General features: G+C 42.8%; 1 protein-coding gene across 1 annotated transcript in view; it reads left to right on the top strand.

Annotated features, from left to right (window-relative positions):
- The window catches only part of LOC122793226 (polypyrimidine tract-binding protein 3-like), a gene marked incomplete in the record, with an annotated part of 1714658 nt that overhangs the window by 763702 nt on the left and 938698 nt on the right, over nucleotides 1-12258 (top strand). Inside the window, 1 exon segment of the mRNA XM_044061073.1 lies at nucleotides 8981-9155. Coding sequence (XP_043917008.1) covers nucleotides 8981-9155 — 175 coding nt within the window.

Genomic DNA, 12258 nt, shown 5'->3' with positions numbered 1-12258 from the left:
CATTGCCCCATATGAATCACTGATATTTACAGAGAACATGTAACCTGGTAGATTGAAGGTCTGAAGGTATCTCAGGGATGTCCCTTTGTTCTACTCTTACCAAAGACCACGGTGATGGACTCTTCCCAGCTGGGTTGGGGGGACTGTTTGGGAAAGAATGTTCAAAGCACGTGATCCCCCCCAGAAGCCAGTCTCCACATCCGTGTTCGAGATGAGAACTGTCCTGTTAGCATTGCAGGCATTTCAGGATGTTCTCCCACTGGGGATAATTGATATACAGACAGACAACATATCGATTTGGTACATCAGTAAACGTGGGAATCTCTTTTTACCCCTTTTGTTGAGAAGCAATGAGTGTGACAGTGGGGTGATCTCTTCCATCCACTTTCTAATTGCAGGGTACATTCTGGGAAAGTCCACCTTCTTAGCAAACAAACTGAACAGGTCTATCCTACTGCCTCACAAGTGGTGTCTCAAGTCATCAGTGACAAAGCAGATATTTCATCATTGGGGTCAGCCATGCCGCAGTCTATTTGCCTTCCCCACATCTACAAGTGCAGCTGATACTTTGCCGTAATCCTTCCAGAGGGGGAGTTACTGAGAGAGATTTTTCCATGAATGACCCCCCCCCCTTCCCAGTCTCCTTTATGCATATCCATCTACTCTCTAGTCTCTAGTGTTCCTTAAGACAGAGGGTGAACTCTATCTGAGATAGTGTGGGTTTGGAGGGTATTGTGAGTAAGGGAAGGAGCCTGAACTGCAGACCCTAAGTCTGGAAACAGTGGCCAAGGTCTGATCTGAAACCATGAGTTGAAGGATTGAAACAGACAATACAGATGCAGCGTTGTGGTAAGTACATAACTTTTGTATTCTGTTTTCGGCAGGGATGCCTTTTATTCAGTAATGTTTGTGAGTTGCTCAGTTCAGGTTTGATATACACCTGTAAGTAGATGTCGACCATCTCGACTTGTCTTCCCATGTATCCTCTTCTTTGTGCTTTGAGGTTAAGCAGTCCCTAAAGGGTTCCTGCACATCATCCCCCCTAGAAATTCTATACCTCACCTTCTTCCTCTTCTTCCCTGGGACTTAAATTACGTGCTTGAGAATTAATTTTACCATCCTTTGAATCTGTTTTCTTTCTTGTCTTTAAAATATTTGAACATCAAAAATGTTCTTGTTGTTCTAACCTCCCCAAAAAGGGTCTCCAGATTACAAGTTCTGATGTCTGTTCCCCCTTTTTTACAAGGAAGAATGTGTCCTTTAGAATTAACCTGTCTTTATACCTAAGATGGGGTCATTGAAATCTTCACGAATCAGTCTATATATATTCCTGCATTTCTTCTAATTCTCAGAATAAAAATGAATATTCTCCATTTGATGGATGTCCACAGGTAGCAAAGATTTTATTTGGATAAAACGTAAAGTCAAAAGAAAATCAGATCAGCTGTTTGTTTCCTTTGAGAGTAAACAAGTTTTCAGTATCCAAACAATTTCACATCCCAGGCTGCATCCTATATGAACTCAGGCAGGAACTTGCAGTACCATTCGGCACCCTATTCAACCAAAGCCTGAGTACTGGCTTCGTCCCAGCCAAGTGGAGAACAGCCACTGTCATCCCTTTGCACAAAGGTGAAGTGTCCACTGATACAGGAAATTAGATGTATCAGCCTAACTAGCCTGATTTGCAGGGCCAATGGAATGGATTGTCATGGACCTCATTAACAAGGACATTGGCAACCTCCAAACACTCAATCCCACACAGTTTGGTTTTGTCAAGGGGAGGTCATGCCTGTTAAACTTGGTTGACGACTTGAGAGTCACCAAAGCCATGAATGAGAGGAAGACTGCACACCGCCTACCTTGACCAGGCCAAAGCCTTCAATACTGTTCCCCAGTCTTGTATAATAGATTAATTCTCTCAACTAGGCATCCATCTCTGTTACCAGATGAGTAGCAGACTAGCTCACTGATAGAACCCACCTAGACAAAATAGGGTGAACCACCTTAAGCAGTAGACCATAACGAGCGGTGTACTCCAGGGATCAGTTTTGGGGCCTCTGTTGTTTGGGATGTACCTTTCTGAGTTGCATGCCAAAACCAGTGTGCTATGGCTGATCAAGTTTGCAGATTGCAAGCTGGGCGCTTTCATCAATTCCCATAGTGATGTGGGTATCCTCCAAGAGGGTCTCACCAAACAAAAAACTGGTGCCGGAAACATGGCCTCAAACTGAATGCCAAAAAGTACATCATCCCATTTGGGGGGAGTGACATCCCCACAAATTATCACATTAATAACAAGGTCCTAAGCATACTTTCAGTCATGAGAGACTTGGACACCATGGTTGATAGCAAACTGAATTTTGACCACCATATTGCCTCTGTTGTACGGAAAGCTTTTTACATGGCCCACCTTATTTGTAAGGGTATCTTGTCCATGGACAGGGACGTCATAACATCTGTGTAGTCTTACCTTATAAGACCCATTATTGAGTACAGTGCCCCTTTTGGCATGTACCTCACAAAGCAAACGCAGCAGCTGGAGAGACCACAGAGGTTCCTCACCAGGAGAATCCAGGGCCTCAAACATCTACCTTACACAGATAGGCTAAAAGCCCTGTCCCAGTGCTTAGTCTCATACAGACTCCTCAGTGCTGACATCATCTGGCATACAGAGGAATCTCAGACCCCGCATTGATGTGACTGCTGCATAAGCTCCGTTTGAGTAATCTGCATGCGTTACTTCATCCGGGTATGTGACCATCAATAGGACTTGGTGGTGGGACAGATTTGTGTCCGATAGACTCCCTGTCCACTCAAGCAGAGTTACCTCATTAACCCTTTTTAAGCACAACCTGGATAACTGGATGGGGAGCAGAAAGTACAGACCTAGGATTCTACCAATGTCCCTGCTGGACAGGGACATTGAGTGCTGAATTGTCAAAATATGGGCTAAATTCTTGGCTAGGCTTGTAAGGGCCTCCGGGCCAATAGCCTAGTAACTTCCTATGATTTATGGACTGATATCACTTCCCATTTCTATTTGCTATTTGCTAAATTTTTGTAACTTCAAAACTCCCTTTGTAACAGCTGTAACTTCTTCAGGTGCTGTTTTTAAAGGTTTTGATTCCAAATTCATATTATATGCAGTTATGTGGTCTTCCATTCACATTTTTACAAAGCATTATAAGACTGACACCTTTTCCACAGCCAGAATAGAGTTTGTCAGGTTCATACTTCAAGGGTTACTGGATTCTATTTCTGTCTGTTATCCTTTTTCACTCTGTGTAAAAGCCTTGGAAAATTGTCCCATCTGTCAGCATTACTGCAATAGTGATCTAATGATGAATATACTACAGTTGTGTAAGACCTTTATGTAACAATAGATGTTTGAAGAGATCACTGTTGCAGTATTTGCACCCTCCATTAATCTCCCTGTTTTTTCTTCATCTCCTGTGACTGAGGTGGACTCACTTTTTGTCTTCTGTTCCCCCTTTGACTCCTACTTGAGTCTCCGCTCTGTATAGCAAGGCTTGTGTTCTGTTGGGCAAAAAAAACCTGAGGATTTTCACAATCGTGTACTTTATGTTACCAGTAAGTAGTATGTCCAAGTTTGGATATTTGTCATGTGAAGAAGGAGCAACTAAACTTTGACATACTGGCCAGACATATGGTATCATTGTCAGGATGCATCCCATCTGTCAGCATTGACTGTTACAGTGACATTTTTGAACATCTACTGTTATGTTAAGCTCTTCCACAACAACGTACAGTTGTGCAAGTGCTGCTGTTTGTTACCACACGTCTAGGTATTCTGCGGTATGACTGCCTGCAGTGAATATGTAGCTGGGTATGATGGTATCCATTTTTGTCTGTAGTTGGACTGGCCATGTTTCAAACTGAAGTCTGAAATTCTGTATCTTGTGCATCACTTGAGCATTTTAGGACCTATAGTTTTATAGGTTCATAGGTTCATAGGTTCATACTAGGCTATCTGCCCGAGGGCATTTACAAGCCTAGCCCATCGTTTTGTGGCTTACGCCACCCCTTTAGTATGGGGAACTATACCCATTATTTTGCTGTGCCTCTGTCGAGCAGTGACACTGAGGTAATCCCTGGGGTATATCTGCGATCTCCCATCCATTGGTCAAGATTTCTCTTGAACAAGGCCAGCGAGGTGCTCTGCCTCACATATACCGGGATTTTGTTCCACAGCATAGGGAGTCTTTGGGTGATGAATCTATCCCTCCAGCACGTCCTATTAATAGCCGTGTCGAGGTTTAAGTCTCCCGCCCTTGTGGCTCTGATGGATCTAGATTTTTGAGGTGAAGCATATTCATCAAATCTGGGTTTGACATGGCCTTGTATGTTAGGCAAAGGTCACCTCTGAGCAAGCGGTGGCGACTGAATAGAGCTGGAGTTCTTTCAGTCGGGCAGCATAGGATAGATTTTGAGACCCTTTATCCTTTTGGTGAGGAACTTTTGTGGCCTCTCCAGCTGCTGCAAGTGTCGGGTCAGATACATTCCGAATGGGGCATTGTACTCAATCATTGGTCTGATGAGTGATGAGTAAAGGGAGACTATGACCTCCCTTGATCTAGATGAGAATCCCTTCATGATAAGGTGGGCAGTGTAGAAGGTCTTCCTAACTACTTTAGCTACATGGGTGTCGAATGACAGACTACTATCAACCTGGGTCCCCAGGTCCCTGATAACTTCTTCTGTGCTCAGTGGATTGCCACCTATTTGGTAGCTAGGGGTAACCTTGTTTTTCCCGAAGGGTATGACTATGCATTTTTTGGCATTCAACTTTAGGCCGTGGCTCTGGCACCAGTTATCCGTTTCTGTGAGACCCTTCTGAAGGATATCTGTGTCAGATGTATTTTCTACTATGGCCCAGTTTGCAGTCATCTGCAAACTTTGTCAGCCATAACCCTCCTGTGTTTGCTTGTACTTCAGAAAAGTAGATGCCAAACAAGAGTGGGCCCAGGACTGAGCCCTGTGGGACACCACTTGTGACAGGCTTTGAGTCTGACATGGCGCCAGCAACTCTGACCCTGTGGGTTCTGTCACTCAGCCAGTTTGCAACCCATCTTGTAATGTATGGGTTAACATTTAAGCTGATGAGTTTTTCAATGATACCCAGTGGGGTATTGTATCAAAGGCCTTAGCCAGATCGAGGTAGGCTGTATGGACTGCCTTTCCCTCATCAATGGCTTTGGTGACTGTTCGAAAAAGTCAACCAAGTTTAAAAGGCATGATCTGCCTTTGACAAAGCCAAACTGGGTTGGATCCAAAGTCTGCAAATTCCCTATGTCTTTATTTATGAGGTCCATTATGATCCTCTCCATGGCTTTGCAGATAAGGCTTGTCAAGCTAATGGGCGGTAATTTCCAGGGTCGGTGGAGGCACCGCCTTTGTGAAGTGGGACCACAGTTGCAGTGCGCCACTCCTGGAGTGCGTATCCAGAGGTAAGACTTTGATTAAACAGCTGTCCTAGCTGTGGGTTTAATTCCTCATTGAGTTTGTGGAGCACACAGCCGGGGACACCATCAGGTCCCATGGATGCTGTGTTTTTGCTTTGGAGAGAGCAGTTCTCACTTGGGCATTGGAGATGTTTGGGGCTGCAATCGTTTGGTATAGATATCTCTCCTTGTGGGGGGGAGAAGTTTGCACTGAACCTGTCAGCCAGTATGTTGGCAATGTCTGTAGGATCAGTAATCTTCACATCATTTTGAACTAGTTCTGAGCATATCTGGGAGTTTCCTCCCAGGTTTCTAACATAGCTAAAGAAGGCCTTATGATTGTCTTTTGAGTCTTTAGCTATTTTTCTCTCGAAATTTGCTTTGGATGATTTTATGAGAGCTCTTAGTTTTTTACTTATAGTGATCAAGGGTGTCTTACCTTTTGAGGATTTTGCTCTATCTTGTAGTAGCTTCCTCCTTTTGTTGTAGAGTTTGTTTATGGCTGGGGTCCACCAGACTGGACGCTTACCTTTGGTACAGAGAGTCTTTGTTTTGCTTGGGATTGCCTTATCCATGCAGTCCTGCAGGTGCTGGTAGAAGGCATTTGTAAGTGATTCAGCGGCTTGAGTACTGTTTTCCGCCGTCTCGGGTGGCCTTAAAGGAGACCACACTAGTCTTTAGAAGTGTGAAGTCGGCTTTGAGAAGTTCTTTACTGTGGTCTTTTTTATTTCAGGTGGGGGTGGAATGAGGACCTCCAGCGAGATTAGTTTGTGATCTGATCTCACCAGTGAGGGGTATACTTCCGGTGTTGAACATTGTGCTCCCATGTTCGTGATGATGAGATCAAGTATGTTATCTCCTCTTGTGGGGATGGTGACTAGTTGTTCCATGGCATTTGAGTTTATGAATTCCAGGAACTTTTGGGCTAGGGTGTTTGGGCTTGAGTAGTGTTCCCAGTCTATATTAGGGTAATTGAAGTCACCTAGTATGATGGTGTTTGGTGATACATTTATCCCCTCTAGTGCTTTCAGGAAGGCCATGTGAGGTTCCTGAGTTTGTGAGGGTGGCCTGTAACATGCTACAATTTGCAGAGCAGTCTTGCCTATGGTTAATTGCACCTGGATGGTCTCCGATGCATCATGCGTTGCCACCAGTCTTGAGGTGTGGGTGTCCTTGATGAATATGGATACCCCCCCTCCTTTCTTAGTATTGTCCGGATTTTGGGGCGGGCATGATATGAGGTAAAACCTGATAGTGCTGGGGTGCTCTCAGGAGCCTTGAACCAGGTTTCTGTCACAGCACAGACATCGATGTTCTCCATACTGAGAAGGGCTTCGAGTGCATGCATTTTGAGATTTAGACTTCTGGCATTGAGCAGCATTACCTTTAGTTTTTTTCCTTTATTGTGTTCTGGGGTGGTAGGTTTAGAATTTGAGCCTTGCCTAAAAAAGGCACTATGGGGGTGGCAAGAGCCTTTGCCAATATCCGGAATCCCAGGGGTGACAGGTGCAAGCCGTCCCTTGCGAAGCAGCGTGGCTTGTCCAGCATGTCATCCCAGGCAGACAGACACTGGATCCCCTTTGAATGACACCAGTACTTAAGCCAATTGTTAAAGCTGATCATCTTATCTCTGTATTGTGGCATCATTCTTGGTGAAGGTAGGATACTGCTCAAGGTCAGGGTCATACCTGCCTGGGCTACATAATCAGAGAGCTCCTCAATGTCTCTTTTCATGTAGTCCAAGGAGTGCGTCTCAGGTCGTTTACACCAGCGTGGACAATGACTGAGTCGTATTTGTACCTGCTGTTGAGAGACCTGAGTGCTTGCGTTATGTGGCGGATTCTAGCGTCCGACAGGCAGCTTACTGTGACCTTCTCCTTACTCAGTCTGGTGAGCGGGACGTCAGTGTGTCTGACTATGGAGTCACCAATGACTAGTGTGTCTGGCATTGTGTTTGGCCTTAAGGGCTGTGACTGTTTGACACTCTGACTGTGAGGTCTATGTGTTGCAGGTGTTGTGTTCTGAGGTGGTGGTTGTTTGGGTGTCTGCTTTGGTGGCCTCAGCTGTTTTGGTAGATTTTTGATCAGAGCCTCCGAGTATGTCTTTGTGTGATTATGTGTATGATTTGAGGTTGTGGTGGTACTATGTGAGACTGGGTCTATAGTGTGTGTGGTAACCTTCTCCTCCTGACTGGTCTTGCCAGTCCTATGTTGAGAGAGCTCAGCCTCCAGTTTAGCCGTATAGTTGCATCTCTCGCATGTATTTGTGTTTTGTGGGAGGAGGAGAGGCTTGTCTGTGTACATGAGGCAATTGTAACATTGCCTCAATATTCCCAGGTTCACCAGCTGAGCAGGAGAGGACACTAGTAACTGATCCCTCGACATGCTAGAAGGAATAGACAAAAAACTTTAAAAAAGATTCCGGGGGACGTGGATGACCGAGAAATGGGGGTTTGCCTTTTTGGGGTACTATCTATGACAAGAGTGCCGTATCAAGGTAATAAGTACTGTAGGAGCAAGTGCTAGGTTTAACAGATAGAGAATAGTCTACTTGGAGTCAAGTAGAGATGATCCTTTTAGTTCTAGGATACGCTGATTAGATCAGTAGTATAGCTCAAGGAAGGTAGTTTTAAGGGAAAATTTGAAGAGTGGACTTTAGGTAGCCCGAATAGTTTAAACCTGCTTAACCGGCGCTGCCCTAGTGTGCAACAGTGGCAGCTCCACGCTAATTCGCGCTAATTCGCGCCAAAACGCGCTTTATAGCAGGGGGCTGGAAAAGACAGGAAATGACCCAAAATGGCCAATAGACTACAAGTTACTGCCTTAAACCACTCCTCTAAGGACAAACAGGCAGCTCAGTACTCCCCACTCTCACTGGTGAGTAAAGAAACTTCCCCTGACCAAACAAGGAAAATGGAGAAACACAGGAACCAAGACAAAGCCCAGGGATCAGCAAAATCTGGTCTCTGGAACACTAGTTAGAAAAGTATGGAAAAACAAGGATATTTTTTTTGTTTTTTTCAAGTTTTTTTACAGAAAAGCAGAAAACACAATAAATGCTATGATTTTCGATTAAATGCTATCAAAAGCTAGTACACTTGAGTGTATTAGCCTGTAGTTTAACTTTTAGGCAAAACTTAAACTAGCAAGTGCAGTAAACAGTTTTAGCTTATAAAACAGTAAACAGTTTTAGCTTATAAAACTTTAGTATTGTAAATATAGTATGCCGGTACACAAGTAGTTTTGCATGTTAAATAGCCATTTTGTAGATTGCTGTTAATGTTCAACTTGCTTTTGCTTTACCAAGCACTGTGAAATCCTGCCAAGAAACCAGGCTGTTTAACATTACATGGTCAGATTGCTTATCCAGTGATGTATTTTTTTAAATTGTTGACTGTGGTACCATCAAATTTTAAGCTACTTTATTTTTCGAGTATTGTAACTGTGCATAATGAATTTTGCTAGCAATTGTAGCATTCATGGCATATTTCCTGTCTTCTCTGTCTAAACTTTCTACAGGCCCTAGATGGACAGAATATCTATAATGCATGTTGCACACTACGCATTGAATTTTCAAAACTTACAAGCCTTAATGTTAAGTACAACAATGACAAAAGTAGGGACTTCACTCGCCTTGATCTTCCTTCTGGTGATGGCCAGCCAGCCCTTGACCACAGCATGGCTGCTGCTTTTGGTAAGGATGGCTTTTTTTGTAATGGCAATGCAGCATGAAATGCATGTGTTGAATTGTGCTTTAAGACATATCTTCATACTTGTACTTTGTAACTCTAAATTCATTTTGTATCTTCTAAAAATCAAACCTGATGTTGTTAATTTTTATTCTGTCCTAAAACCTGTGGTTCAAATGTGATCCTCAGAACCAACTCTGCCATTGCAATAGCTCATGGCAACCAAAAAGCTCTCAAGCTCTTCCCTTACCCATAATGCACCATTCTAAGTTACCTCAGATTTTGTTTGCCATTTTCCAAAAACATATGTTTTCCAGTTGCTCTTGGGCTAAGTGAATTTTCTATAATTTTTTGTATTACCTTTAAACTTCTTTAAAAACTTTTAATTAAACTACATTCTATTCCCTTAGCTAAGCGATAGCTTTTTTCTATAATTAAATGCCTTTCTCCCTTATAACATTTTTGTACGAAAGTACCTTATGGTATTGATAGTATCTTCTTTACTTCTACACTCTAGTGTAACCTTATTTACCATTGTTGGTAAATTTTTCTCTTTACTCCCTGTATTTTTCTCTCTCAAAAAAAAAGTTTGCTTTTCTTTGTAGAGAGTAGAATACTCCCTTTCTTTTCTTGACTGGAATTTTTTGGCTGTAATAATGGCGGATAAAGATAAGCCGGCTGGCTTTAAAAAGTGTGAGAAATGCAGTCACAAAATAACTTTTAGTGACTCGCATACTTGGTGTGTGTGTATTGGCTTGGTCGCCTTCACTTTCAGGAGGACTGTGCTACCTGTCGCATGTTCAATCACAGGACTTTGAATGCAGAAGTAAACATGTATTGAAAGGTCTTTTACCTTCCTCCTTTGGTGAGGCAATTTCTTGAGCTATACCAAAAAAAAGTAAAAGGAAAACAAGTCTAGACAATCTACCCCTGTTTCTTCCTCATTCTGCAGACTCTTGGACAAGGGAAGAAAAAGACATATTTCTGAGCAGAGTGCTCCTTGGACCCAACTACAAAAAAGATCAACTTCATCGGATCCAGAGTTAAAAATGTTGGAATTTGTAGACCTAAATATGTCTGATCAACCCAAGGACTCTTCAGATCAAATGTATTTTCCTAGAACTCTGTATTCACCCTCCTGTGATCCAGTTCCTTTTAGAGTTCTATCACCCTTCCTGGAGAGACCTAAATCTCCATCAATTATGTCAACTCTGTCTTCCAGGAGTCTTACTGAAGAAGATGTGGAGAGACTTGTGAAGTTTCTCATTTATCACAGCACCAGAGGACAAACAATTCTGAACAAAAGGTGTACCGTTAGATGCCATGGTGGTGGCGGCAGCCCCCAAAAGGAACTTAAGGAAAATTCTTCTGTCCATCCTCCTAACAAGGAATTCAGAATGATGACTAGATTTGGGAAGCATGTTTACGCATCAGTGACCTTTGCTGTAAGGTGTCTGAATTTATCTATCTCATTTTATGAGATTGCAAAGGGATTTGATGACTGAGCTATCAAATACCCTTTCAGGAGCCATATCTGAAGAAGTACAAGACTCAGCTGTCCACCCTACAATCCACATCTAACTCCTCCATGAGGCTCATTTCTCATGTAGCCGAAGGAACAAGTAGAGCAGAGGGTTCAGGCATATCCATAAGGAGACATGGCTGGATGTGCTTGTGACTTCACAGACCCTTTCAAGTCTTTGTCCATCAGTGCTCCTCTTGACTGCTCTTTCCTGTTTGGCCCTAATGTAAGAGAGCTTGTCCAGGTGTGAGAAGGATGGGAAGACCCTGTCTGCTGTGGGCATAAGTTTTTCCACTCCTTGGAGACCTTATTCAAGGAATCAGAGAAGTAGTGGAAAGACGTGCTTCAAGAAATCTCAAGGGTCTCTTCAGAACACACATGGAAGTAGTTCCTCAAGAGGCAGAGGTGGAACTTTAATGGAAGACTCTGCCCTCGCGGTAGAGAAAGGTCTGCAAAATCAAGAGTCAAGAGATGCTTTCTATGGGTAGATCCTTCCAGTACTTCTGAAAGGAGGCCTGATTGTCCTGGTCTGGAGGCAATCTGGGGTTGACTGTCCCTGCACCACAGAGCCTGGCTAGAAATAACATCTGATACTTGGGTGCAGAGGATCATTTTCAAAGGATACCTTATACCTTTTTTCCTTCCTCCTCCCCAAAACAGAAAAATCCGTGATGTTCGACCCAGTCAGAGTGATCAGGCAACCATTCAAATTCAAAGGCTGCTTGAAAAAGTCATTTAAGAGGTTCCCCCCAGACCAAAGAGAACCCAGAACTTACTCAAGGTTCTTTTTAGTACCAAAAAAAAAAAAGACGGGACTGGAGATAGATTTTGGATCTCAGCAAATTAAACAAATCTGTATAAATCAAATAAAAAAACTAAACCACACAAAAGCTTTGGTGATTCAGATATGGAGTAGTAGTAAAATATGGTCTGAATCAGTGTAATTATACTTAAAAAAACACTTATTAACAAAATAAAAGATATATGTATAAAAATCAAGTGCTTTCGTCTCCAGAATTGGAGAGTTTATCAAGATGGAGCATGCCCATTAAGCCATCACTTTTAAAGTACATTACATAGTGGTCCAATCATCACTCAGTATACATGAATAATGCATGAATATTTAAAATACTGTGACTAAAGGTTTAAATTTATATGTACCTAGGCTTAAGTAATGTAAGCATCCAATGCCCTCCATATATTAACAAATCCACATAAAAAAGTTATCAAGGTTAAAGCCAGATGCAATCAAACGACGGAGTAAAAAAATTAAAAATATTATAAAAAGGCCATATGTAACTGTATATATAGTGTAATATATGCAAACTATTCACTATATATTGTAACTAAAAGCTATATATATTCTTATTCTTTCGGCTTTTCCCAGTTAGGGGTCACCACAGCAGATCACCTTGTCCGCTCATTATTGGCAGTGAAGTTTTTCAGTGTCGAGTAGCCAGCCCGGCACCCAACCTTCCACAGAAGGCACACATACGCACACACTCACACCTAGGGCCAATTTAGAGAGTCCAGTCCACCTACAGCATGTCTTTGGGATGTGGGAGGAAACCGGAGCACCCTGAGCC

The sequence above is a fragment of the Protopterus annectens genome, chromosome 2.part0 (genome assembly GCF_019279795.1).
Source record: "Protopterus annectens isolate FY-2018-M chromosome 2.part0, PAN1.0, whole genome shotgun sequence".
Classification (NCBI taxonomy): Eukaryota; Metazoa; Chordata; order Ceratodontiformes; family Protopteridae; genus Protopterus; species Protopterus annectens.
The sequence above is the reverse complement of the archived record's forward strand: the minus strand, read 5'-3'. Positions and strand labels throughout refer to the sequence as shown.